General features: G+C 38.7%; 1 protein-coding gene and 1 long non-coding RNA gene across 7 annotated transcripts; one reads left to right on the forward strand and one right to left on the reverse strand.

Annotated features, from left to right (window-relative positions):
* The first annotated feature begins 451 nt into the window (after positions 1 to 451).
* On the forward strand, positions 452 to 9,793 carry LOC149919924 (uncharacterized). Of its 2 annotated transcripts, XR_016458886.1 has the most exons (4): positions 452 to 1,300; positions 5,886 to 6,865; positions 7,272 to 7,395; positions 7,815 to 9,793. It is a non-coding gene; the product is annotated as an uncharacterized LOC149919924 (long non-coding RNA). The 2 variants fall into 2 exon arrangements; XR_016458885.1 differs by lacking the exon at positions 7,815 to 9,793 and having other exon boundaries at positions 457 to 1,300; positions 7,272 to 7,802.
* A 4,335-nt stretch (positions 9,794 to 14,128) lies between these two features.
* Positions 14,129 to 27,962, reverse strand: MRPL39 (mitochondrial ribosomal protein L39). 5 transcript variants are annotated; one of them, XM_031612623.2, is made up of 12 exons: positions 27,887 to 27,956; positions 25,110 to 25,229; positions 22,373 to 22,574; positions 21,778 to 21,984; positions 20,776 to 20,915; positions 19,918 to 20,017; positions 19,093 to 19,160; positions 17,776 to 17,888; positions 16,606 to 16,671; positions 15,963 to 16,116; positions 15,129 to 15,176; positions 14,129 to 14,264 (listed from the first exon to the last, which is right to left on the reverse strand). In XM_031612623.2, the coding sequence occupies exons 3-12, from the start codon at positions 22,404 to 22,406 to the stop codon at positions 14,178 to 14,180; spliced, it is 1,017 nt and encodes a 338-aa protein (XP_031468483.2). In that variant the 5' UTR covers positions 22,407 to 22,574; positions 25,110 to 25,229; positions 27,887 to 27,956; the 3' UTR covers positions 14,129 to 14,177. The 5 variants fall into 5 exon arrangements, with proteins under 5 accessions (XP_031468483.2, XP_031468486.1, XP_031468485.1 ...); XM_031612626.2 differs by having other exon boundaries at positions 22,455 to 22,574; positions 27,887 to 27,955; XM_031612625.2 differs by having other exon boundaries at positions 22,424 to 22,574; positions 27,887 to 27,955.
* Between the last annotated feature and the right edge of the window lie 38 nt (positions 27,963 to 28,000).

Below are 28,000 nucleotides of genomic sequence, written 5' to 3' on the forward strand. Positions count from 1 at the left end.
TGTCTCTCCCACGTGCTATCATTCTGTGCTGTACTTGAGTTCATAATCACAGCAACAATTGCTGCAACAAAGAGAAGACCAGTATGTGGAAGGTGGAATCTGTCAGAACTTTTTATTTCATTTCAGTGGTTGGCACAAAGAATTATTGACTTTCAGCTGCCTTAATGAGTGCTTAAATGAAAATATTTCTGGAAAAAATTATTGAATTTTCATATACGAAACAAAAGGAATTCTATTATTTATAATGAAAATGGTAGTTTGAGAGCACATAACCCTCAGACTCTGAGGAAAATCAGGAGTTAACAACCACATATTTCTTTGCTGGAAATTCACATAAATTTTTCTGAGAATATCTGCAGAAGCTAAGAACAGTATAAATTTCTATCTTCTGTATGTTTGAACCAACATATCTTTCAAGCAGTCATATGTAAATAACGTTAAAACAATGTATAATTTTAATACTAGTGTTCCACAATCCCCTGTTTACAGTCTCACATATATACCCTAATTTGGCTAGAACTTGTCCCTAGTTTTAGAGGTCTGCAACTGTTCCACTACAGCTGAGTCTACAGGAGGTAAGTGTGATATAGGAATTCCATGCAGAACAGTTGTGGACGAAACAGTAACATGAAGAACAGTAAGAAGTAGCTCACCACAGTGAACAGCCTCTCCATTTAGATCTCTGAAGATACCAGCATGAGCTCTCTCTCGCACGACATACCCTTAACTTCTTTAAGTGTACTGTCACTACTAAACAATTGTTTGCATTTATTATTATTATTACTCAGTTCAAAACCTGATGCCAAGTTGTCTGAGGGAAGGAAAGTACATGGTTTTTTTTTTAATCCTCAGTTTGATTGGACTTTTCTGTTTTCCTTGGTTTCTCTCTCTCTCTCTCTCTCTTTTTTTTTTTTTTTTTTTTTTTTAAGCTCCGTTCTAAGAAAAGGAAAGCAGGGGATTTACTCAAGACGGTTAGTTATGAGTCACCTTCATGACTTATAAAGGGTCTCAAGTTGTTTGGAACGGGCTTTCTTCACCTAACTCATGCTGCAGGGGTATCAGGCGACCAGCCAGACCAGCAGACCTGTGTAGCAACTGTTACAGCCTCAGTGGCCTTTTTTTTCATTTTTGTTTGCCTTATTTCTTTCTCTTTCTCTCTCAGAAAAAAAAAAAAAAAAAAAAATACAACCCAGGCTAATTGATCATGGTTAACATGTGAGATGGAACAAAGGAAGTCTGTGGCCTTCTTGCTGCATTGGTTTTGCTTGCGTCTCTGAGTAAAGAAACTGCCTCATAGCAGGTAGGTTTTTCAGTTTGGTTCTTTGGCTTCTTTATTTTTGTGTGCTTTTTTTTTTTTTTTTTTTTAATGAGAAGATCATATGTTACAGGAGACAGGTGCAGAACAAGGGAAGGGGCCTTAGGACAGGGTTTAGAGACAGCTAAACTTCAAATGTTTACACTAGTACAGAAATACTCAGATAGACATCCTTACAGAGATACGCCTTCGGCCATCCAGAATCACACACGGACAGTCAGCCTCCAGTGAATACAGAACAGTCCCCTTGCTCTGAACTTCTGCAGGTAGCTACACCTCATGTAGCTCAGAGTGCAGTGCACATGAGAAAAGTATCTGCAGACAGTTAGGAGACCATGGGGAATGCATGCTGCTTTTTAATTCCTGCACTCCTCCTTTATTCCTTTTGAGATGGATAGTTTGGAAAATCAGGCAATGGGGAAAACCACTCCTGCAATCTCTTTGAAAGAGGTTTATGGCTAATCTGCAGCTATTCTCTTGCCTCCAGCTTTCCAGAGAGATGTTGAAATGGGAAACAGTTAACTGTACTGACTGCTTTGACTTATTTAATTTTGACCACACAGAGACTTTTGGGCACAGGCCCCTATTTCATAAATAAGCAACAGAGAAATGCCGTCTTTAAAATACACCATTATACTTGCATCATTTACGTATGGTTTGTTTTCATTCTATTTAAAATGAAAATATAACTGTGGGCTTTTCTATACTTTCCTGAAGTGCATAACCGTACTGACAAAGCAGCAGTCTGTGCTGACAATTAATACCTGCCTGGTGGAAACTCTGAGATTTTATTTAGTCATACAAATTTGCTCTGCACTCAAATTTGGCAGCTGGTATCTCACATTAATCATTTATTTTATTACTTTTTGATATGGCTATCTTTCATTTATTGAAGAACCAACAAAACAGCTGAAGTATATCCCAAAAATTTCCAGCTACTTAGTCCACAATGTGAAATAAATCTAATAGGGACATTTTAATTTAGAGATACATTTTCAGCAATGAAACTTCTCTTCTACCTACATATATGTCTTTGTTGCCCTTCTTCCAGTATCTTACATACGAGGTTTATTTTCTATATTTTTCTAACTGTTTTAAAATAATTGTTTTCTTTTCTGACAAATTAGAGGTGAAGTACTTCTGAAAATGCATATAGAATACTTGAAAATGGATGTGTGTACTGTTTATTTGTAATGGTCCTTTGAAGGTAATCAAAAGAATTAGAGTATGTGCTAATGATATTAATTGCCAAACCTGATTTTTGCTATTCAGGGGCAACACTATCTCTGAAACTGGTACGTTTCATTTTGGTTGTATTTTTTACAAGAGGTACTTTTTTCATGGCTGCAAAGGAAGACATATCCAAAAGTCACCCTTGTCTATTGTACAAATTTTAGTTTTTAGAAATTAAAGGAAATAGATACCTCCAGAGGGTAATTTGTCATGCCCTATGAAAAATGTAATACAAGTGAATCATGCTGCCCTCTGGCCAATGCCCACTTATCTCTGTTTCTCTGCTGAATGTTAAGGATGATACGTAGATAGCACAGGCCTAAGACTAATTTTTAAGTAGTTGCAGCCAGGTAGCATGAGTCTCATCCTATGTATCCTACAGAGTTGTTCACACAATCTCAAAGCTCCTTCAAGTTGTTGTTGGTTTTTTTTTTTCTCACAAAATCAGGCCTTTAGTTACTTTTCAGTAGGTAATCTGGCACTGGATTACACAGATCAGGGCACTGTGCTTGCAAGCTATGTCTGGTATATATGGAGATGAATTGAATTAACAGACCGGGGCTCACCAGATCTGTTTTTAAAGTCTATTGTCATCAGTCTTGGTCTCTGTTCTTTAACTTCAAAGTATTAGGATCAAGAATCTGTCCTCCAAAGGGCTATGAACATACACACTCATATGCATGGTCGTGGCAGATCTCTGGCCTTGGTGAACAGTCTTTTGTCCCCCATATCCTCCCACTAAATTGAGGCGATTGCACAACCTAAGCACCTTCAGATGAGGATCCCCACAAGAAAGACATCTAAACTCTTTTTTGTTGTTTAGAGAATGCTTTTATCCTTTCAGAAATGGTAGCCAAACACTGCAGAGTTCAAGTTACTTTCCTAATCTTGTTTCTACAAATACTTTATATTGGGAAGTACTATCAAAGCTGGCATGTACTCTTGCTGCCAACCCTGAGACAAAAGGTTGTTTTACAACATATTCACCCTACAGGATCCCCTTTAGCTGGCTGGTGGATAAATACTGATTTGGTCACTTGGATTTGTGTGTCAAAGTTGGTTAGTAATCATAAAGCCAGACTTAAAGACTAGATGTTTGTAGTCCATCAGTGGTCCAGTGCAAGTCTATTCAATCCCTTGAGGTAAAAGTGATGTTCAAATGGAAAGTTGTGGAAATGAACACTAGCTTATATTAAGTAGTTTGAACTACTTGTGATACTTCTGAAAGGAATCTGCACTGATTAACTACACGTAATTTACTGATGAAAGAAATGCATCAGTTACAGAACAATGGGCTACATACATTTGAGTAGACATTTAAGTGCCCCAATAACTCATAGATTAAAAAAAAAAAGTACATGAAATGAAAAGAAAGCTATGAATGTGATGTCCATTCTCACATATTCTGGAAGATACTGAAAAAGGCTGGTTTATGCATCAGTCTCTGTACAATTATTAGTCAGTTTTCTTTCCCATAATGCCACAAATCTCAGGAAAGACTCAATCAGTTGCTTTGCTACAGAAATGGAGATAAGTACTGTTACATACTGACGATATTGAAAAGCCAGAAACATGTACATATATGTATACAAGAGCAGAGAAAATATTGCAAATTTTTACTATTTTTGCTCTTTTTTTTATTGCTTCTAGTTAAAAGTACGTCACCCAAATATTCAGTTTATCCCAGCTGCCCCACAAGCACCTCAGAAAGTACTAGTAAATTTCTTGAAGCCATCTTAGCAATAACTGACCGTTAGGAGAAAGGAATTGTAAGAAAAAAAAAAAAATCTATCTGAAGGAAAGTGGGAGGAGAATCAAAAAAGGACAAGCACAAAAAGGCAAGGTGGAACATTTTCATGTGTCTCCAAGTGTCAAACATGAATAAAATAGTCAGAGTAGAACATCTAAGCTAAGACATCAATTGCGGGCAGGATCTGTGGAGTCAGTAGCAATGTGAGGCTTGAAAATGAAATTAAAACACATTTATTGTTCTGAGGTCACTAGAGCAGGTGAAGGAACAGAAAAGTAGATGAGTAGATGGGAGCTGGTGACCAAAGAGATTAGCAGATATGATAGGAAGAATATACATGTTACTTTGATGCTAATAACTGAAGAAAGAGAGAGTGCTGGAGAGAAGATAGAAAAAAGCACTAGATCTTGTGAACTTTTTTCACTATTTTTTTTATAATGTAGCAAGTTAGCTATAGCGAGTTTTATTTAATTGCATTAAAGCATGAATAGATGATCATCATTTCCACTGACAGCACAGCCACATTTTTAGAAGACAGGCAGCAATATTTGTTCATGTAATGGAAATCAGACAGCTATATAAGAGGCTGTTACAAAGGTTCAGCAAGAGGAAACACATGCCATTTCTCACCACTTCCTGATAAAGCATGATTCTTTTTTTTTCCTTTAGCACAGAGAAGCAGAACAGTTTGCAGCTTGAGAGAAGCTATGCAGCTTTTAAATCCAAAATTAAAATGCTATGGTGCCAGCTTAGGCAAAACTGTTGCATTACTTAAATTCAGGATCTTGGAATTGGAAAGCACCAAAGACAAAGGCTTGGCACTGGCTATGGCAAACCACTAACCCACCTTTCCTAGAAGAGCAGGCTCTCAAGAGTAAGACTAAAATGTATTGCTCTCTGAAGTCTCTTGCTTCCCTCACTGCTCAACAGTCATGTTAGAAGTAGGCAAGTGCAAATACATCACTTCTTCAGCTTCTTTAGAGAAACAACATATCTATTGAAGTGATCAATTTCAAAAATACTCCTTCTCCAAGACTGAATGTGGTAAAAAGCAGAATGAAGAGGAAAGTGCCATTAACCACAAAGAGATGCTGCAAACCACAGATAAAATATTCTCTTCTTTTAGCAAAATCTATATGAGTTTCTAGTAAAGCCTTAAGAGATGTAAGAATTAGGTTTTGGAAAGTGTGGTGTAAATAACAGTAATGTGGAATAGTTTTAAGATAATGCATATTTCAAATGTGATAAATAGTCTTTGGGCAGTAGAGTTTGAATCAGAGAAGCTTCATGAAGCAAAGTTTCTGTTCACTCAGTGAAGTCAAATGCAGTTTTCCCACTAGAGAAACAGTCATTTTGCATCATGACTGTCATAAAGATGCATATCCACAAGGTGAATAAGGAGCCTGGGACTTAGAGACATTAAAAGTGCAATAACTGAATCAAAACAGCTTAGGTTGGAAAGGGTCTCTAAAGTTCATCATATCCAAAACTGCTTAAACAGGTTCTATCCACAAAGAGTTCAGATAAGCTGGTGACTTTATATACATAATTAATTTATTAATTTGATTGCTTTCTTCAACAACGAAGGAAAGAAAGAAAGAAAGAAGGAAGGAAAGAAAGAAAAAAAGGAAAGAAGAAAGGAAGGAAGAAAGGAAGGTAAAAAGAAAGAAGAAAGGGAGGAAAAAGAAAAAAAGAAAAAGAAAAAGAAGAAGAAGAAAAGGAAAAGGAAAAAGAAGAAGAAGAAGAAAAAGAAAAGGAAAAGGAAAAAGGAAGGTTTCACATTGGATACTACAGCTTGCATCTCCCATCCTCCTCCTTGACCTGCACCCCTCAGCTTTACACTCATATTGTTCATGCACATGCACCATTTATGAGTACTGATATACGGGTTTAGATACAATTCCCTTCATTACGCACAAATGCAAATGCAATCCCACAGGTCTCAGTGTCTAATTTCAGTAGAGCTTAGCCCCAGTACTCAACAGAGCTCTGAATCATCATTTTAAACTTGAGGTTTGGAAATTTCTAAACCACTTTTTTATGCCCACCAAAATTTTACATTCATCTTGGAATTTTTGTTTGCCACTTATATATCATAACTCTGTACTTCGCTGGTTTCATTTAGAGTGGCACAAAGATAGTGGTAATTTCCCTAAAATCTCTAAATTAGATCACAGTCTTACTATGACATTTTAACTTCCTCTTAAAACATGTGTTAGTAAGAGTAGGGAAGTTGTAAATATACATAAGTTACTTTGAATTTACATGTCAAAAAAGTCTCCAAAATTATATATCCTGTCTCATTTCCCATGCAGGTTTTCATATCACTTGTTTCTTAAACAATACTAAATAGTTATATAAGTGTTTACTGGGAGAAGAGAAAGTAGAAAGCACATAAGATTCAACTATGCCTGACCTCTGCCCCGGAGCTGATATGCTAGGAGGATAGAAAAAGGAACATATATTTCAATCAAGATATATTTAGCAGAGAACTAACTGGACTTTACTTAGGCCTTTTAAAACATGCTTGGAATGACTATCTCATCTATTCAACCCATAATACTGATGTAAGTAACTGAAAACTGTAAAAAATTCAGATAATTGGCTATATAATGAGGATCCTCTAACCTTTATTCTGTAGAATGTATTTCTACCTCATTATGTGATTTTTTTGCAGATTTTAAAAATATTTTATAGTATTGTATATATATATATATATGCATTTTCCTCTTCAGTTTTTAAGAGAGAGCTCATAATAGGCTGAAAGAAGTAAAAAATGTTCAACTTCGGTCAAAAAAATATCAGTACTTATTAATTTTATGGCCAAAGGGTCAGAGGAAGAAAAGATTAGCACAGTGTAGATTTGTGATCATTACATTCTAGCCTCTTGTAACAAGGATGTAGGAGTCCTGCCTAAGGATCTTACACGAGAAACTGAACCTATCCAACAAGTTTTCTGTTTTCTCTCCACAGACGACTCACTTTTCCATAATCCAAAGGAATACTTGCTGCTTAATCACAAACACTGCATACTGAGGAAACTGTATTTCTTAGCTGTGTTTCTCATCTCATGTTTAAAAGTCAGCTCTTCTGATAGGTATTTTGTCTAACTAAGTTAAAATAAAATCAGGCAATTTGTGTTTGTTCGCATATTTATTTGGGGTTCTTAAAATTTTGAGTATCTCAGACTATATTAACTGACACATAAAGGGATGCAAAACTGGGTTAGACTGTGCTATAGTTTATATTCCTTCTGTTCAATGAAAATAAAGCAGTACGAAAAAACTGTATTTAAGAGAAGGATGGAAATAAAATTCCTTCAAGAAAAAATAGTACTACTACCTCTCTTACAAAAAATAACTTGAAAACAATTGCAGGCTTAAAGTTTTCTAAATATACAGCAGATGGTTCTTTTGCATTTAACTAACTACAGATTTTATCATTTTTCTCTGATGTCTGTACTCTTTATGACATAATTTTTAGATACATTTCTTTTTCTCTTTTTTTATTCTATAGGTATCTCAAGGGGAAAAAAAACGGAGGTTTCAGTTCCATATGTCTCAGACTCCGGTCTCTAAAGTTCTTCTGTAGGCTGTATGTTGTTAATGCTAATCGTGATAGGGGTTTTTACCTCTGAATGACTCCTACATGTTAGCATTAGCACTGTATTATGCCTCTCACCAGAACTCACAAGGAACAAACTTCTGCTGTGGGAGGAGAACAGAAATCATGAATCAGTCAATACTACACTGAGAAGGCCTCCATTCAACATGTAAAAAGATGGGTTGTTCTGCAAACAGACACACTTGGTAGAATGTGGTCTAAGTTAAAGGCACTGGAAAAAAGCATCTTCATGTATCAATAAATCTTTAGTAGGACATAGAATTTGTAATATTCTGAGCTCAGCAACTTGGTTCTCTTTTTTTTTTTTAATTGCTTTTCAGGTCTTCTGGCTTTACTTCTTGCATAAATGTTTCATTACATCATTTCATTTAAGAAAGGAAAGTGATTAACAGAATTTTACAAAAATACGGAAACTTCCAAGAGACAGGAAAATACTGTTATAACCGTTTTGTGGAAGGTCAAAATAGATAGACTGTAAACACTCACAAGAACTGAGACAGTGAGGCTTTGAAATATTCTATCTTATGTTCTAATTAAATCTGCTTAATGAGCAGTCAATGGGGAACATAAGTGGAAAATAAAGACTCAAAGGATAGATCATTAGGTAAGAAAAGAAACAAGGTCAACGTTTGTGCTCTGTCGATATGTATATCCTGTCTACAGTGTTTTGACTGTGAATCCCTATCATGCAATGTAGGTACAGAGCACCTCAAGACCACAAACACTTATGAATCAATGGCTTCACCTATAAAACAGTCTCACATATAAACGGTCTCACTGAATACCACTTTTCCACTCAGGTGGGACTGCTGCAGGGCATGACTCTTCCAAAACAGGCTGTGAGATCAGAAGCTCCTCTGGGAACATAAGCAGTGAGAGGTTGTGCCCACCTGAACACAAGAGCCAGCTCACTCCTTCCAAAGTCAGCGCCAAAAAAATTCATATTTGTCTTAATTTCACTGGATAATTAACTCTAAAAGTGGAAGGAAATTGTGGTGGGAGAGAAGAGTCAATGGAAATTCTAATTTTTTGAGCCTAGGGTAAAACAGAGCAGCACTGCCTGATTGCACTGCCAACTTGAGGCAAGGTATGGAGGTATCAGTTCTCTTCATGAAGCTGAGGTAGTCCTGAGAGCCTAGAAGTGGGCAGCCAGCCCCATGATAGCAGTCACTGCTGCTCTCCTTCTTGGCAGCGCTGTTGCCAGAGAACTGGCAGCAGGCCCTGAGCTGCCCTGGTACAGCTACACTACGCGGTGGCAAAGAGGAGTCCTGGCTGTACCATGGGCTTGGGCAGTCTCTTTTAACACAAAGACTTCTGTGAGATGCAGGAATCTGAAGATTGTATTGAGTTTATCTCCATAAGTTAAATTCTCACATGGGATGTACAGATTAAAAAGGAACATTAATTAAGTTGTTAAGATGATGTTTATTATGTACTCCCAAAAGGAAAATACTACTTGATACACTCCTTGGATCCTCATCCTATTCAGTAAGTCTCATTTACTGTTGTGTCACCGGTAAGGGATTTTTATCTCTTCTTCAGAGCTTTAAAGCAACAACAGAGCTCTGTACATGGCATACAGTACTGACCTCAGTGATTATGAGTGGCATGCTACTCAAACAATGACATCCTCATTTCACCCCATCTCTCCACTCTCCAACCTGCATTCCTCATTTCTGTCCTATATGCACTCATGTCAATAGAAGTTACACTTCCAAGGAAGACAATGGGTCCCGATCCTCATTGTCATGCTATAAAAGTCACATGCATGTTCTCATACATTTTCTCTCTTTAAAATGTAAATGAAAAGTGATCTGTGAACTTAAGAAATAAACAGCACATAAAAAATACAGTTATTTTACCATTTATATGGGTTTTTTTCTGCATAGCTAATTCCCCATAAAAATGGGCATATTAATTTGTAGGTATTATTTTAGCATATATAAAAAATATAGACATTTTTCATATTCCAAAAAAATCTTAATGCTGTTCATGAATGGGGTTAAATCTTACTAAAGACTACAGCATGACAGCATTACCATTTTCACATGGTTGGTGTTTCAAGAAATGTCCACTGCCAGTTCTTCCCATTGAATGTCTCTTTGACATTGAATTCCTGTGTCTGGACTCCTTACAAAAAAAAAAAAATAATAATAATAAAATAAATACAGCTACACTAGCAAGTTCATATATTAAAAAGGATTGTGATAAACTGAGTGGTATAGCATTAGCTCAGTTACCTAACAGCAGTAAGAGATTACCACTTGCTAGTATCATCCTTTGCTCATGCATGTTGGCCTAAATCTCTCTGCCTTCTCCTTTCTCTAAAATCTGTATCTTGCATTGTGTCTTCCTAGAGTCTTTCTTACCTCTAGATCAGAAAGAATCATAGAATCATTAAGGTTGGAAAAAACCTCTACCATCATCAAGTTCAACCTCACCATACCCACTAACCATGTTCCTCAGCTCCTGAACATCTCTAAGGACCAGTGACTCCCTCACTTCCCTGGCCAGCCTGTTCCAGTGCCTCATTGCTCCTTCTGAGAAGAAATTTTTCATAACATCCAACCTGGCACAACTTAAGGCCATTCCCTATTGTCCAATTGCTGTTACCTGGGAGAAGAGGCTGACCCCCACCTCACTACAACCTCTTTCAAGGTGATTGTGGAGAGTGATATGGCCTACCCTGAGCCTCCTCTCCTCCAGACTGAACAATCCCAATTCCCTCAGCTTCTCCCTATACTGTCTTGTGCTCCAGACCCTTCACAGCTTCATTACCGTACTCTGGACATGCTCACTCCAGATTCTCAACATCTTTCTTGTAGATGGAACCAGTTTTCTTTTGCAAAATGAATTTATTAAGAACTACCTCTTTAAACCTGATAAGAATTTAATAAAAGGGAGAAAGAGATCAGGAGGAGATTTTGCTTAATCTTGTAGTCTCTTTTGTCCATGCACCGTCCTCCAATCCCTGTAGTTTCTGGAAATTACAGCATTCAGTAAAGGAAAACAATGATCTCTACTTTCTTGTCTCTTTCTGAACAGACCTACTGGGGTCTCTTTGGGTTACTTCCAATGTAGATGACAGAGAAAATCTTCACAGTATGCAGGACAGATCTAGAATCCACTCTCAATTAGAGGTCTCCAAGATCCAACCTTCTTTTGATATTTTACATTAACCAATATTTATATTGATAAAGTTGACTTCCTGAAAAGTGCTGTCATCACAATTTTGTTCACAAGAGAGAAGCAGTCACCATCTTCTACTACCCAATCCATTTTTTAATTGGTGCCGTATTCTGGTGCTTTCCAAGTACATCTTCCAGCTCAATCCCTTCCAAAGGAACACTTGCCTTCTGGAGTCCACCTATGCCAAGATGTGAGCTAGTAGCAAGATCCTGCAAAGTCCACCCACCCCAATCCCTGCCCCCCCACCAGCTCAGCTGCCCAGGGCCCCATCCAACCTGGCCTTGAGCGCCTCCAGGGATGGGGCACCACAGCTTCTCTGGGCAGCTGTGCCAGCGCCTCACCGCCCTCTGAAGTAAGATTTTCCACCTAACATCTTACCTAAATCTCTCCTAACCGCATGTAAACTTCAGATAATAGTCCTCAACAGCTTTTTCCATAACACAGTTCTGTGCTTGCCCCCTCCTTCCTCCCCTCCCTCCCGCCCCCCGACCCAGAGGCTGACCCCACATTCCCAGAGGGCGATCTGCTTTCCTGCGCCGCTGCTGCCACCTCGCGGCATGAGCTCTGTGGGCAGCGCTGAGCTCTGCTCTGTGTGACAGCGACAGGGCCCGAGGGAACGGCGTGGAGCTGTGTCAGGGGAGGGCAGATGGGGGTTAGGGAAAGGCTCTGCACCACAGGGCAGTGGGCACGGACCCCAGCGCAGGAGTTTTTGGACAACACTCTAAGCCATAGAGTTTGATTTCAGGTGGTTCTATGTAGAGCACAGAGTTGGACGCAGCGATCTTATGGATTTTTTGCAACTCAGAGTATTCTAATATTACACGATTAAGCCCCTGTTAAGGTTAAAAAAAAAAAATTAAAAAATAAAATAAAATAACTGACATCATCCTTGGGCCATGGAATCCAGGAGGAATTTTGAATGCAATTCCCAAAAACATACCATGTGATTTACTGTTACAACTGGCTTAAGAGATGTTCTAAATAGGACATCTAGATGAGTTCCCACTTGTCTAATATCCATGTGGGTTAAATGTAGTCTGCAGGAACTTCAAAAATAGAACACAAAAGCACAAATGTTGTGTTCCTTAATACACTAGCCAATGTCTGCTTTTTCAGTAGCACCAAAACAAAAGCAAACTCAGAAGGCTAGGTTGAAAAAAAATATATATTTGAAGTTCAGTATGGAGATCATTCATAGTCTTAAGAAAATATATAGACCATAGGTATGCAAACTTGAAGTAAAACTTATGTAAGAATGTCATTTAAAAATAATAATAAAATAGCTAATACCATGATAAAGAATCATTGGCTATACTAAGGGTAGCGAGAGAAGCAACAAAAAGGTTTTTTAAATAATTTGAGAACGGGGACTATACATCAAGGATGTGCTGCAGTTGGCAGGAAACTGTATCAGAGGTCATAGTCTGTTAGTACATACACAGACTTTATATCTCACAGTAGCCCAGCCAAAAATTGCCCTGGGCACAGAAATGCAAAGGAACAATTTTAATATTTTAATATTTGATTGATATTTTAATACATTTCTTAAGAGTTTTGCAATTTCAAGAGAAGCTACTTTCATCACAGAATCATAGAACGGCCTGGGTTGAAAAGAACCACAATGACCATCTAGTTTCCACCCCCTGCTATGTGCAGGGTCTCCAACCACTACACCAGGCTGCCCAGAGCCACATCCAGCCTGGCCTTGAATGCCTCCAGGGATGGGGCATCCACAGCCTCCTTGGGCAACCTGTTCCAATGCATCACCACCGTGTGTGTGAAAAAACTTCCTCCTAATATCAACCTAAACCTCCCCTGGCTCAGTTTAAAACCATTCCCCCCTGTCCTATCACTATCCACTCATCATTCATCCCTTCTTCTACCTTCTGTCATATTTAGCATTTATTTACTTATTAGTTATTGCAGTTTCATTAGTCATTAGGTAAGACTGCCTTACTTAAATGTGTTTTACTGAACTGTTACCCTGTTATGCAAATGTGTAGCAACTGATTGCTGGGCAAGAGATGCAGTTAACAGTGAAATAAGTGGGATGAAATTCAGTGAAACTTCAAATAGTAATAAAATCTCTTCTGATTTGTAATAAAATCTCTTCTGAGTTAATGAGAGAAGCTCTAATGAGCTATGGCTGAAAATACAAAATGTCAGAAACTATCATCCAACAAAAACCGCCTGAGACATTTAATTGAAGCTACCTTATTTAAATATCAAAGAATGAAAATGCATAATAAATCTCACTACACTGGGGATGGAAATAATATAGTACATTGCTGGTACTGTTCTGGAAAATGATCTTTAGAAGTGATATTAATTGCTGTTATACAGACGACAATTAATAACCACAAAGAACTTTTCGGCATATTCATTCTGCTATTCTTGTACTGGTAAAGCAACGTTAATTATTCAGTGAGATATTGAATGGGGAATCTTTTGAACAGTAAAGACAAAAGATAATCTAATTCCAGTTCTGACAGAAAATCAAAATTAGAAAGTAAGAATCTTTTATAACCTTTTATGGGCTTCTGGGAGGGTTCTTTTTGCAGATTTTTTTGTTTGTTTTTAAGACATTTGTCTCAACTTTCTAATGCAATAGGCAAGGAAGTCAGTGGAATTTTATCAGGAATCTCCAGCAAGAAGCACACCATGTCAGGAGTTGTACATTCTTTCTTCATCTAAGACTAAACAAGGGCTGCTGAAATTATATTACATTAAAGAGGATGGCCAAACTGCACAAATCAGAGAGGACAACATCTGGACCCATAAAATTGTTCTTGAGATAAGGTAAGGACAAAGGTAATTTGCAAGGTAAGTTGTCACAAATTAAACTTTTTTTAAGGTAAAATTAATGCCTAACAGTAGCAGAAAACTGAAATTCAAGTAAACTGAAATGTAAAATATTGGCTCTCTAAATCATCTATCCATGATTCAGACCTACAGAGCTCAAAATGAATTAAACCAAAACATTTTTACACGTAGCACAAATAAGCCAAGCAAACAAAAAAACAACCAAAATCCACACTATTTTATTATGTACATTTAGAGGTTAAATTACAATGATAGAGTTTTTCCTTCTTCAGTTTCATCTTTTGCCTCATGACTTTCTGCTGCTGCTTTCACACTTTTTTCCTCAGTGACCTGCAGAAACATAACAACTTTGTTATTGTTTTTTAAACATGATCTAAGTTTGGATCCTGGAAATCCACCCCTCACATTGTCAGTCTAAAGACAAAGGACAGCATACACAGGAAAATGCTGTCTACAAAATTAAACAAGCTGAAAAAGAAGCATCTTCAAACTAATTTCATTAAAAAAATTCATGGGTTAGGCTCTGAGCCCTCCTTGGCTAACAAATTTCAGTAGGTATTTTTTCTTTTTTTTTGCTATGAAAGTAAATAAAATAATTGTTCTGAAGACTCAAAAACTTCTGCTATGTAATTCTTATGATGATTTCCTAGGTTTAACGTAGGAAAGTCAATCTCTGGTTATATGCAAACTTAGATTTTGTTGATCCATTTATCCTAAAAACTTGCCTTTTTGCATTTATTCAGTCAGTGAAACTTTTAAACTTTCTTATATTTGAAAAATACTGATGTAGTCTCGAGTGATAATTAAAAATAGCTTAGAGAGACTTTTAAAAAAAACATCTGAGATTCTCCATAGCAGACAGTTTCAGTCATGAAAATCCAATATATCTTGCTCCAGTTTTTTGGAAAAGTAAAAAAAAATACTGATTAAATAATGTTTTTATTGTTTTTTGTTGTTTTGTTTGTGTTTTTTTTCTGAATGGTACAATGTATTTTAATAGCCAAACTTCAAAAACAATACCAGCACATTCTCTACTACAAAGCAACTAGATTTCACGAGCATTCAATTTTTCTTCACCCATTAGCATTTCCATTCTTAAAGATATATTTCTGACAATATTACGCATCTCTAATCATTCAAATATCACAGCATATTATCATACTTGGAAAGATGAATTTCACCACTGAGACTTACCAGCCTCTTTGATCTTTCCAGCAGTTTGTGCCACACAGTGTGATGAGCCTGTATTAAATGTTATTAAATGTTACCAGAAGTAGAAAAAGAATCTTACTACAGAGTAGATTCTGACAAGTATATAGAAATTATGGCATAAAAACATCTCAGTCCCTAATTCACACATTACAGCTTATTACTTTAGCGACCAATTTGCCCATATTCCTCTGATTAAAGAGGACTTAAAAAATATCAGCTGTCTCCTACAAACTTTCCCAGTGGAGACAATAGCACATGTTCTAGACCATAGGCCAATATAACAGAAGTCAAAAGGAGGGGGAAGAAGGATTCCTGTCTTTAGCTATGTTTTTTGCAGAGCCCTTCCTTAAAACAGATTAGTGCTAGGATTTGCTGTTTCAAGTTTTACTTTTTTATAAATGAGAGACATAGATGTAGTACTCTTCATCATGAGTGCAAATTCAAAGTTCTGCTCTTTCCTCAATCTGAATGAACATGTTGTGTGAGCTCACAACAATTCACTAAGGCAAGGCTAATGAAATAGCCATGCTGCAATTGCACAAATGAAACCACACTTTGGATACTGAGAGATAACACTAAGAGTATGCTTTTGCCAACTTTTCCAATTCTGACTCCACATTCACAATAGTTCCAAGGAATTTAACCTCAAACACCCACTGTCATCATCCTGAGCCATCACTTTCTGCTACTCCTCTTGCCTCTGAATTATCACCAATATAAAATAAAGATCAGAAAATACACCAAATGCCCTAACTTTAAAAAGAGAAGCAAAAATGCAGAAAATGAAGGAAAAAAAAGCAGAAAAAATGTAGTTACCCTCAAATGGATTGGCAGGGACACGCCTTGGAACCTCCTTATTAATTCAGATTGACTAGTCTGAAGATTGTGAGCTGCTGTTATCTCATACTGGAAACAGAAACTTGTCCTTGGAATGTGAGGTCCTTCACTAACATCGACAAAGTCACCAAACCTGATGAAACCAAAGAAGAAAGAAAATCCGCTGTGACTAAAATATAATCAAAGAGAATTACAATCCTACTTGGTTTTGATTAGCAAAATCCTATCTACAGAACACATCAAAGAGGATGAAAGAAAATCCGCACAAATCCCAAACCAAATCTAAACACATTCCCAGTTTAGCATTTCTAGGTTTCCTGCAGCAAAAGTACAGGTCACCCAGTTTCCTAAAATGACTTTAGAGAATTTATACCTCAAGTCCAAAAGATATTAAATTTTTGAAGCCATGCTGCCTTTAGCAGTGAGTTAAATTTGTCATTCAAACCAGAGAATGGAAAGAAGGATATTATAAAAAAACCTTGATAGAGTACAGACAGCAATTAAGAGTGATTTTTAAATTAAAATCTATAAGTAACTTATTTTTCTTACTTGTAGATATTACTTGCAATATAATTAAATCTTTCAGTGAAATATTACAAAAAGAGAATTTAGTTTTACTCACCTATGTAGTACTACAATTCCTTCCTTGTTCTGAGAAGCTTTCTGGTCTATTATCTCCATTTTATACCTGAACAAGAAAAAAAATTCTTACCTTTAACACCAAGTTCTGAAAAGATTTGTTCAAGGACCATTTTTCTTTTATCATGATTGTATTATGAGAGCTTTAAACAGGGTTTAAACCCTTAATTTCACATGCCAATGCGTACTGGCATATTTCATAAAGCATATATATGTCTTAAAAGATCCATGCTCTCTCAAAAATTTTATTCAGGAAGATAAAATGAATCTGCTACTTTATGTGAAAGGTTTTCAAGACACATAAGACCATGTCAACCATGACAGACCAGCAGACACTATCAGGTCACATAAACAGGTCATATGCAACATCTGGTCCTCAACAACTGCTCATCTTCAAGACAGCAAAGTGGTCTCTCCTCACGCTAGGAACATATACAATGTCTAGTGCCATTAACAGAAGTCAGCTCCTACCAGCTCTAAATGGTTAGAAGCCAACCCAGTAAAGAGACACTTGCCTGTATGTCACATTAGTATAATTAAGCTAAAAATACTATTTATTTTTGCAATAAGTTTAGCTTTGAGCAAAATTTCAACTCACAAAATGACAAATTATGTATCATTTTCCCTACTTTTCTCCAACCACTGAAAAGATGTGGACCAGGTAATTTTTTTCCAAAACAGTAAGCGGTCTGTCATCTAAAAGAAATCCTTTAAACAGGCTTTCTTTTGTAGCACAGAGTATTTTGCCCATTTTCCCCCTGTAGAGCTCAAAAACCACATTTCATCAAATATTCATTTGAAGATACTGAGATATGAAAAATCTACATTTCTTTAAACATGAAAGCCTTTCAGCAAAGGCTTAAAGCAACAAGCAAACAAAAAATCTAATCAGCAGAGTTCCAGTTCAAAGGTATGAAGTCTTGAAGCTCAATATTAAACTTGGAAGACTGTGGTCTTCCATGTCTCACAAAACTACGTCCAGCAAACGTGCTGCCCTCTGGAGAGAATACTAACAATGAAATGAGCTAATGGGACAAAGACAATGGAAACATGTTGATACACTTTCACAGTAGTGAAAGATGTACCGTCTTACTTTACCTGTCACACCTTATTCTAGGGATTTAAGTGAATTAAGGCAAACTCATACACTTACTTGTTATTCTGAAACATTTCACGCGCTACTTTTGCTTCAACATGCAGTGTTTCAAATGGCAGGTCTTTATCAATTAGCTTACTGGCATCCCTTGTAAGAGAACGGAAATTGTCCTAAAAAGTAATTGATACATATAAATCTGTCGCCACTGTTCCATAGCTGTACTGAATAGAGCATAAGAAATGCTAAGTATTAGACAAAACAACTAACTAGATCCTAAGTATAAGACTATTGCAATAGGATTGTAATCCTTAGTAATTATCAGCAACTTAATGCTTAAGAACAAATCAATAGGCATTGTTCTATCAGAAAAAAATTTGTTGGGAGTTGCACTTCTCAGGTTTTCCTACTACAATGTATTCATATACAGTCTTGACACCATTGAAGATTTATCTGTGTACTCTGTTTCCCATAGTCACAATTCCAATTATAAACAATCTCCACTCTAGTGGAATCAAAAGAAAAAAATACCACATAAGTTAGAATTTCATCACCAAAGCTTTGCATACACAGATTTGTTGATAAATAAGAAATTGTTTTTAGGAGAAATTACATTTATTACATCATTCACAAAGTACTTCAGACTGTTATTTTAAATATAAGACCATAATAAAGAAAAATTCTGCACTGTACTAACACTTAACACTTCTTTGTTAGCCACACACACATCTGCTGGTATTTTGGCAAGCAAACAGAACAGAGAAGTCAAACACTCATGACAACACCGGCTACCAAAGTTTGTAAACGGTTAGGTTTACTGAAGGGAATGAAATACAAGCTATTAAGTGTTTCAGCTGAATGTGCTCACAGCTCTTTTACAACAATAAACTGATTGTGCTGTACACCACTAGGTGAAAATACACAAATTACAGACACTTTTACTGTCAGAGGGTTCTATTCACACAAACGCTGTAAGCCCACTGTGGCACCTACACTACCAGATAAGGTTAGTTCTGTAGGAGTGGAGCTGTATAGTAACAAAGATGGCACTGAGGTCCCAACAGCCAGACCAGCTGCTTTTGGAATTGTATTTCAGATTAAAGCTGAAACTTGTAAGTATCTGAAGGACTGCTCTGGATTTAAACACATCTGAAAGAAACTCAGTTTGTGTGCTGAGAGTTCTCTTCAGCGAGAGCCAGTATATGATAAATGCAGGTATGTAGCTTCTGAGGCATATTCCCAATGTAAAGTAAAACACTATGCAAAAGGGGGAAAAAAAACCCAGAAAACTCTACACCACTGCCCTCTTCCCCCACCAAAGAACCACTGGACAAGGATGGAAGTTACAAAACATTTTGGGCAAATTATTGCACTTACTTTTGTTGGTTTCCAGTCATTCAGTCTGTTGTCCAAAATTACATCGTAACAGAAAGCTCCAGAGATTACTGCAATTTCAAAGAGAAAATATTCACGTTTGTAATGAAAAACGCATTTCATTGCCATGCTATATTCTTACAAATACATCAAAATGAGTAAGAAAAACAGAAGAAAGTTTTTTTATCGTAAAATACAGGTTTTCAGCCGTGATCACACACTGCTTCTGATAATTATTTTCCCAGTGGAGCATCCAGGAGCACAGATTCCCTCATCTACTTCTCTCTCTCTGCCAATATCATGCTGAATAAGACTCCTGACATCTTCAAAGCATAGACCGAAACCACTACTTCCTTATAAAAGTAATTTGGGTAGATGGCAAAGGAATTCAGGTTTAATCCTTAGTGTATCAACTGATACAGAAAAACAGTTAAGAGGAGATAAGCTCCTGTCTTTTTTCCAGTCCACCTACTTCATTTCAGAGTAGCTACGTAACTTAGATGTTATGTAGAGTCAATACAGTTTAAAGCCCAACTACTTAACATAATCAAATACAAATTCTGGATCACCTCAATAACAAAAAAATAATAAGAAAAAACTAGTCATTCTATGGGATCTCTTATGACATTTATGTAAATTGGTTTCTTTTTAATACCAAATTTTGCAAAGTGTGTGGTTACATTCTACCAAAGGCTCCATATAACACATACAAATGCTAAGTACATTCAATCATTGGAAAAGGAGCCTCTGATTTTCTTTTGTAACATTATTAGAACTCATTTAAGCAGAAAAAGACAAGACAATCAACTACAAAACATTTATTACTACCTGGCACTTCTGGAGCTTTAACCAGATTTACAGAGTACTCATCTTTGAACGCCCTCTTTAACACACTTGCCATGATCATGGCACAGGAACGCCAATAGGCCTGTAAGAATTTCAGAACACAATATATTACCATCAGCTATTTACACCAAAGAACACCAACATTTCACTGAATTAGGCACAAAACTCCACACCAACCCAAACACTACTTTCATTAGAATTTAAACTTCTGTTTGGTGATGATTAGAATATCCATCAAGAGAATCAAAATTAAAAATCAGGGATCCAATTAATGTTTATTAACACCTAAAGGAAGGTGAGAGGCAAATGGACAAGGCCAGGCTTTCCTCGGTGGTGTGCAGTGATAGGACAAGGAGAAATAGCCTTAAATCTTGAACAAAGGAAGTTCCATACTAACATGTGCAATAACTTCTTTACAGTAAGGGTGAGAGAGCACTGGAATAGGTTGCCCAGAGAGGCTGTGGAGTCTCCTTGTATGGAGATACTCAAAACCCATCTGAACACCTACCTGTGCAATCTATTGTAGAGAACCGGCTTTAGCAGGGCGGTTGGACCCGATGAGGTCCCTTCCAACCTCTGCAATTCTGTGAAAAGGCAAGCTAGCTGTTTCTCTGGAGATATTTAAATCTCAAATTGAACAATCATACAATATAGGCTGAAAGGGATGCCTCCATATTACCTAGCCCACACTGTGCTCTAAATAACAATAACCATGATGTATCAATCATCAAAAATATCTATAAACTATCATGACAACGAAGTTCAAGGAACTAAAACAGGTGTACAGAATAAAATGGTTGTGATCAAGGTCATCTGCAATCAGTTAAGATGCAGACTTACCTTATTTACTTCCTCTGGATCTTCATCTTTGAAGGTGAGGAACTGAATTTCACAAGACTTGGTCAAGGGTCTATACATATCCCAGACTTCACCATCCACAAGAGCTAGAACAGATTTCTTGCAATGCCATTCACTTAAATCTAAAGAAAGTGAAAAACAAGTTACACAGTTATTAACATCATTCCTCAGAGCCAGAAGTTCAGACCTCTGCATTTCTAACAACACACTGCAAGTTTAACTACTCTAAAGTGACTTGGAAGGATGAAATATTAACAGAACCTACAAAAAATCAACTCCATTTCTACTGATATATTTTACATCAGTAAAATATATTTCACATGAATCACTAGATTGGAAAGGGCCTTTAAAGGTCACCTAGTCATATATACATAGAATTATAGAATTTTTAGAATTGAAATGGACCTTTAAATATCATCTAGTCCAACCTCGCTACACGTAATCATCTAGTTTAATGTAAACACTGAGTTCACATTAAAAATATATTGTAAACTTAAATACAAATATTCTGAATACACATCCCTTACCAAGGTCATTAAAACACCACTAACATTAATGTTTCAAGTTTGGATGGCAAATACTTCCATTGGCAACTAATTTTCCCTATCAGTGACATGAGAAAAGAGTTCAAGTCATATGAGGAGCAGATGAGGGAACTGGGATTGTTGAGTCCGGAAAAGAAGAGGCTCAGAGGAGACCTTACTGCTCTCTACAACCACCTGAAAGGAGGTTTAGGTTGGGTATTAGGAAAAACTTCCTCTCACAAAGTGGTGAGGCAGTGGCACAGGCTGCCCAAGGATAAGGTGGAGTCACCATCCCTGGAGGTGTTCATGAATTGTTTGGACATGGCACTGATGGACGTGGTCAGTGGGCATGGTGGGGACAGGCTGATGGTTGGATTGGGTGATCTTAGAGGTCTTTTCCAACCTTATGATTCCATAATTCATGCAGTTTACAAACCCGCTGAAGAGTCCATTCACTTACGCATGGCACAGTTGTACGGTGTAGACAAAGCTTTGTTCATTACAAACACGCTGCCAGGGTGAGATTTTCCAGTGTATTTCACTTCAATTTTCTCAATTCGTGGATAAAGAGATAACTGCCTCTCCTTCTCTTTGGTAAAGAGTTCATTCCGCATCCGAATAACTTCATCTGATGTCAGTCGAGAAGCAGAGAGTGTAGAGTCGAACCCTGGTAAAAGACACGATCTAAAATTAGCGACGAGATTTCAAACCTTCTTTATACATCGGTTTCTACAGAAAGGGGGACAGGACATAGCACTGCTAGTCTTCCCTCAGACACACCAACAGTGCAGACAGCACCTGCCCCCGTGCCCAGTACCCGCTCCCCGCTAACGCCCCAACAACAACAAACGCCTCAGGGCCGCCCAGGGGGTCACCACTCCGCACGGCAGGCCCGGCCGCTGGAAGCAAAGACCGAAGGAAGTGCCGATCCGCCGCCCCGCGACTCCCCAGCCCCCGTCCCGCCGCCACTCACGGCGCCCTTCCCGCCCGCCCCGCAGGCAGCGGACGGCCCAGCACGCCGCCATGCTCCAACTCAGCCCCTGTGCATTCCCCACCCGGCTCGGCTGGAAACAATCGCAGCGGCAGCATGGTTCCCCCCGCCGCACCGCTATCTGCCGCCAGGCGGCTCTGTAGAACCTCGTCAGTCGTGGGCCGTCTGGATTCGTTTCAGTCCATCCGCAGTGTTCGCAGCGTTCCGGCATTCAGCCCTCCTCCGCCGTGCACGCGTGTCCTTACAGCAGGCGGTTACACCGCCCCCTAAACGGCAGATTGAGGATCTTGCGGAACGGATTGAAACAACTCGCTGCTGCGTTTACAGGGTTAATAGTCGAGGCCCAGCCCTCGGCTGGAAACGTCTGGTGAATTGTTCATTGCACTGACTAACAGCAAGAGGCCAACAGTGTGCAAAAGCAGCCAAGTTTGTTATTCCAACTTCATGCAGCAAATTACTGATTTGCAGTCAAAAACTCGTCTACCACTTCCGCTCTCAAAAAGATTTAAGCTAAGCACAAGCTAGCTACAACCCATGTAGTAAAATCATTCAGCAAAATTAAACGTGAAACGTGAGGGTTTGTACCCACGTTTTACATTTAGCTGGCAGCAATTGTGAGCCAGATCCCCCAATATCACAGACACAACCGTCACTAAGAATGTCAGTGTCAAAACAGTAACACTCAATTAGTTCCATTAAAAGCAACCCAGCATCACAAAAAATGTGCTAATACTGACCATAGTCAGTAATATACAGGATTTTCCACTGCAGCTGCAGTCAGCCATGTCTAGATGAGCTGAGGGCTGTCGGCTCCTGCTGATGCAACACCTGGCACTGGAGCCCTGCTTACCTGGGCTGCCATCCAGAAACCCACATGTGAGGCTACAAGAGCTGTTCCTGTTCTTCATCACATTATTTGATAGACCAAGAATTTTGGCATGTTTTAATTATACTCCTTCCTCACATTTTAAAACCTCCTGGAAACTATGTTAAGGCACATGTAAGACAAGGAAGTGATCCAAGAGAGCCAGCACAGCTTCACCAAGAGCAAATCATACCTTTCCAGTCTTCAAAGGAGTGATGACATCAATAGACAGAGGAAGAGAAACTGATGTTATCTATATAGACTTCTGCAAGGTCTTTGACATGGTCCCACACCACATTCTCATCTCTAAATTAGAGAGATATGGATTTTAATAGTGGATGATTTGGTGGATAAGGAATTGGCTGGATGGCTGGAGGCAGAGGGTTGTGATCAATGGCTCTATGCCCACATAGAGACCAGTAGTGAGTGGTGTCTCCCAGAGGTCTGGCTTGGGACCAGTGCTCTTCAACATCTTTACCAATGTCATAGACAGTGGGATCAAGTGCATCCTCAGCAAGTTTGCTGATGACACGAAGCTGAGTGGTGCATTGGATATAATAGAAGGAAGGGATGCCATCCAGAGGAATCTGGACAGGCTTGAAGATTGGGCCCTTAAGAAGATGGCCAAGTGGAATCCTAAATATGCTTGCAGACAGGGAGAATAACTCACTGAGAGCAGCTCTGTGGAGATGATGGACAAAAAGCTGGACATGAGCCAGCAGAGTAAATCTGCAGCCTGGAAGACCAACAGTATCCTGGGATGCATTAAAAGGGGTAGCCAGCAGGGAGATAGTGGGGATTGTTTCATTCTGCTCTGCCCTTGCGAGTCCCCATCTGGAGTACTGCAACTAGGCCTGGGGCCCCCCAGCACAGAAAAGATGCATAGCTGTTGGAGATGGTCCAGAGGGGGGCTACAGAGATGATCAGAGGGCTGGAGCACCTCTCCTATGAGGAAGGTTGAGGGAGCTGGGGTTGTTCTTCCTGGAGACGAGAAGGCTTTGGGAAGACCTCATTGCAGCCTTCCAGTACTTGAGGAGAGCTTACAAACAGGAGGGAGACCATCTTTTTACACAGCCAGATAGTGACAGGACAAGGGGAAATGGTTTTAAATTAAAAGAGGGGAAATTTAGATTAGATTTTAGGAGGAAATCATTTACTCAGAGGACAGTGAGGCACTGGCACAGGCTGGCCAGAGAAGCTGTGGTTCCCCATCCCTGGAGGTGTTCAAGGCCAGGTTGGATGGGGCCCTGGAGAGCCTGAGCTGGTGAGGGGCAGCTCTGCCCATGGAAACAGGTTGGAACTAGATGATCTTCAAGATCTTTTCTAACCCAATCCATTCTATGATAAAATGAGGTAAACAAGTCATTTTTTTAGTGCAGTCAGCATACCATAGGCAACATACTTGCATGTGTAAACAGTTTATAATCTTGAGGTGAAAGATCCTTAGAAAACACAAAGATGTTATTATCACTTATTAGAGCTGAACTATGACTATTCTATTAACTTTCTATTTGATGACTTCACAGGTCATATGTGGTCACTGATTACATCACATAACCTTTTTATTTTAACTGGAAAAAAGTTCACAATGTATGGTGTAAAAAGAATATTCTAGTCTGTTAGGAGGTCATTCAAACTTTTATGGAGAATAAAGAGTGAATCATACCCTATCCTGTCACTGTGAAGCAGTCTTGAATGACTAAAATGAGTGACTTGATACTGCATATTTATTTACGCAGGATCTCTGATTTAAATGCTAATCTCTAAATTTTCTTTCATATGAATATATGCAACTCTTCACTGAGGTTACTCTTCAGAAAAATGGTGGTAGCATATCTGGTCCCTGCTTCCACTTGTGTGGTAGAAGCAAAAGCAGACAAAAAAAGCTGCCTGGGATGTATACTATACAGCATTCTGTGGGAGGAGATGGACAAACCTGTGTTCTGGTAATCCTCAGCTGACAAGATACAGTGCAAAGCTTTAACCCCCAGTGGAAATCAAAACCATATGAAGCTGCTGGAAATTCCACCCAGAGATCAGCAGACAAGCCTACAGTCTGTGGACAAAAGCAAAAAAGGGGAGCAACAATGCTGTCAGTCTGGGGTTAATTACAAAGTTCAGGCTTCAAGCTTATTTGTCATATATGGTGCTACAGCTGGCTCATAATTATGACATTGTTTATCTCTGTGTATTTACTTGAGGCTTCTGTGTTAGAAGTAAAAAAAAAAGCTGGGCCCACAACACTAGGGCCTGAGCTGAGCTTCGGATGAAGATTATGTTCAGCTGCCTGGTGCAGCCCCACCAGCTGTCAACAGGATCTATCAGGCCTGCTTTAATCCTCAAACTATTGATCTACCTGTCAATGCCCAAAAACCACAGCCTTCTGACTGAGAAGCACACTTGGAAAGATTTGAATGGAGTCCAGAGGCTTTCAGCATGTCATGGCACTGAGTGTTTCTGTAATACAGAGGAGAAACAGGTAATAAAGGTGGAGAAAAACTGGCCACAGTTAATTGCAAGGTGCAAGTTTTCATAAAGCTGTTTGAATTTCAGGGAAACCATGGATGGTATTTTATAATGATCAGAAAATGATGGGAGCCTGCCCAACAAGGCAACAGGAACCCCACATCTTCCACACCTGTAGAAGATACAGTCACAAAGTGTACGTGAGAAACCATGGCTGCTTATGGCCACATGGCTCCTAGACCAGCCTTGAGCTTGCCAATAGATCATTGGGAAGAGCAGATATTTTTAGTGCTGTGCTGCTCTTGCACTGGGAAGAAGTGTGACTAGCATGTCAAGGGAGGTGATTCTGCCCCTCTTCTCTGCTCTCATGAGACCCCACCTGGAGTACTACGTCCAGTTCTGGAGCCCCCAACATGTAGGACATGGAGCTGTTGGTGCAGGTGCAGAGGAGGGCCACAAAGATGATCAGAGGGCTGGAGCACCTCCCCTATGAGGACAGGCTGAGAGGGTTGTGGCTCTTCTCTGGAGAAAGCTCTGGGGGGACCTTATAGCGGCCTTTCTGTACTTGAAAGGGGCCTACAGGAAAACTGGTGAGGGGCTTTTTAAGAAGGGCACATAGTTACTGGATGAGGGAAAATGGTTTTAAGATGGAAGGGGGCAGATTTAGACTAGATATTAGGAACAAATTCTTTACTGTGAGAGTGGTGAGACATTGGAACAGATTGCCAGAATGGTTGTAGATGCTCCCACCCTGGAGGTGTTCAAAGCCAGACTGGATGGGCTTTAAACAACCTGATCTAGTAGGAGGTGTCCCTGCCTATAGGCAAGGAGATGGAACTAGATGATCTTAAAGGCCCCTTCCAATCCAAACCATTCTATGATATTCTGTCTTTAATCAGCCATCAACAACACCTTCATTTAAAAAAGAATATGTATACATTTTTCTTCTTTTCTCAAAGCTATACTTGCTTGCAGCTTTCAAAGTGCAAAAGATAAATCATTTTTTCCAAATAGCAGTTAAACATGAAACAGAAAAACAAAGAGCACACCACATAAATAGAAAAGCAACAAGGCCTGCTGCACCTAGATGAATGGACAGCTGATTGAGCAATATTCAGAACATTTAAAAAGCTAGGTGTGGTGACAATGAAAACTGCAAAAGAAAAAAAAAAATGTGTTCCTTAAAGCGTAGCTCTTGATGTCTCCACATACTTATGCACATCTGTTAACAGTTTGTCACTCTAAGAGCAAGGCTCCACATCTGATTGATACCATGTAGTCAATGAGTTTCACAAAGAAAGTTTGTGACAGAGTGTCAAATATGTGTTCTGGTGATTAAGCTGCTTAATTATATGGAATCTGTTTTAGCAAATTTATAAGTAGATTTCCATCAGCTTTTCTCATTTCTATGCCCCTGACCACACCAAGATGGTCTCTCTACAGCTATTTGCTCCAGTCTTCAGTCCTTAGAAGAACATAGAAAAGACAGCTGTTCAGTGTACTTGGAAAAAAAAGGATGCATACATGGATTCAATTCTCAAAGAGCATCTTTAACCACCTCAAACATAGCATTTCTCTTTTGGGAAGGAATATGAAAGAAGCTGTTTCTTTCCTTCTAAATATGGAAGAGTATTCAAACATTTGTTTTTCTTGATCAAAATGTAAGCAATGTAAATAGCAGTAACAATCAGCCCTACTTCTCTCCTTATAAATAAGGATAAGATATACTTTTGCACAGGAGTGGGTTGTTTTTTTTTTGTTTTTTTTTGTTTTTTTTTGTTTTTTTTTTGCATGCCTTTCCCTTTCTTCCTCAATAGCTCTATATCCTAAGTCTTTTCCTTTAGTACTCCTAGTAATCTCACTGACCTACCTACATAAGCTCAGATACACAAAAAAAGTCTAAAGAAAACACAAGGAAATGGAAAGAGTGCAGAACTATAATCCTCTATACTTTCTGTGATGCTTCATTCCCCAAACAAGAGATGACCAGCTCACAGACACAGCAATACAGGCTACAGATACATTCTTGCTGACATGAAGCTATGGTTACACTGGCTTGTCCACTTCAGTTCCACAAGTAGGCTTCAGGCATGTCAGGCTTATACCCAAATAGAGTGCAGCAGGGAAATGTGGCTTTCCATTAAACTTATGAGTATACATAAAAGTTAAGCTGTTCTTTACAGAGCACGTAGCCAGAAAAACTATCACAATGAAGAAGAAAAAACAGAAATGAATAGAAAAGCTTACCCATATCCAAGGCACTCACGCACACCCACCAACAAGAGAAGCAATCTCCTAGCAGACATCCTTCCTCAGTAGCAGTCAGTCCTTAAATGGGATCTAGGAGAGGTGCAGCCAGGC

This window comes from Phasianus colchicus, chromosome 1 (assembly GCF_987193195.1).
Source record: "Phasianus colchicus chromosome 1, bPhaCol1.hap1.1, whole genome shotgun sequence".
Classification (NCBI taxonomy): domain Eukaryota; kingdom Metazoa; phylum Chordata; class Aves; order Galliformes; family Phasianidae; genus Phasianus; species Phasianus colchicus.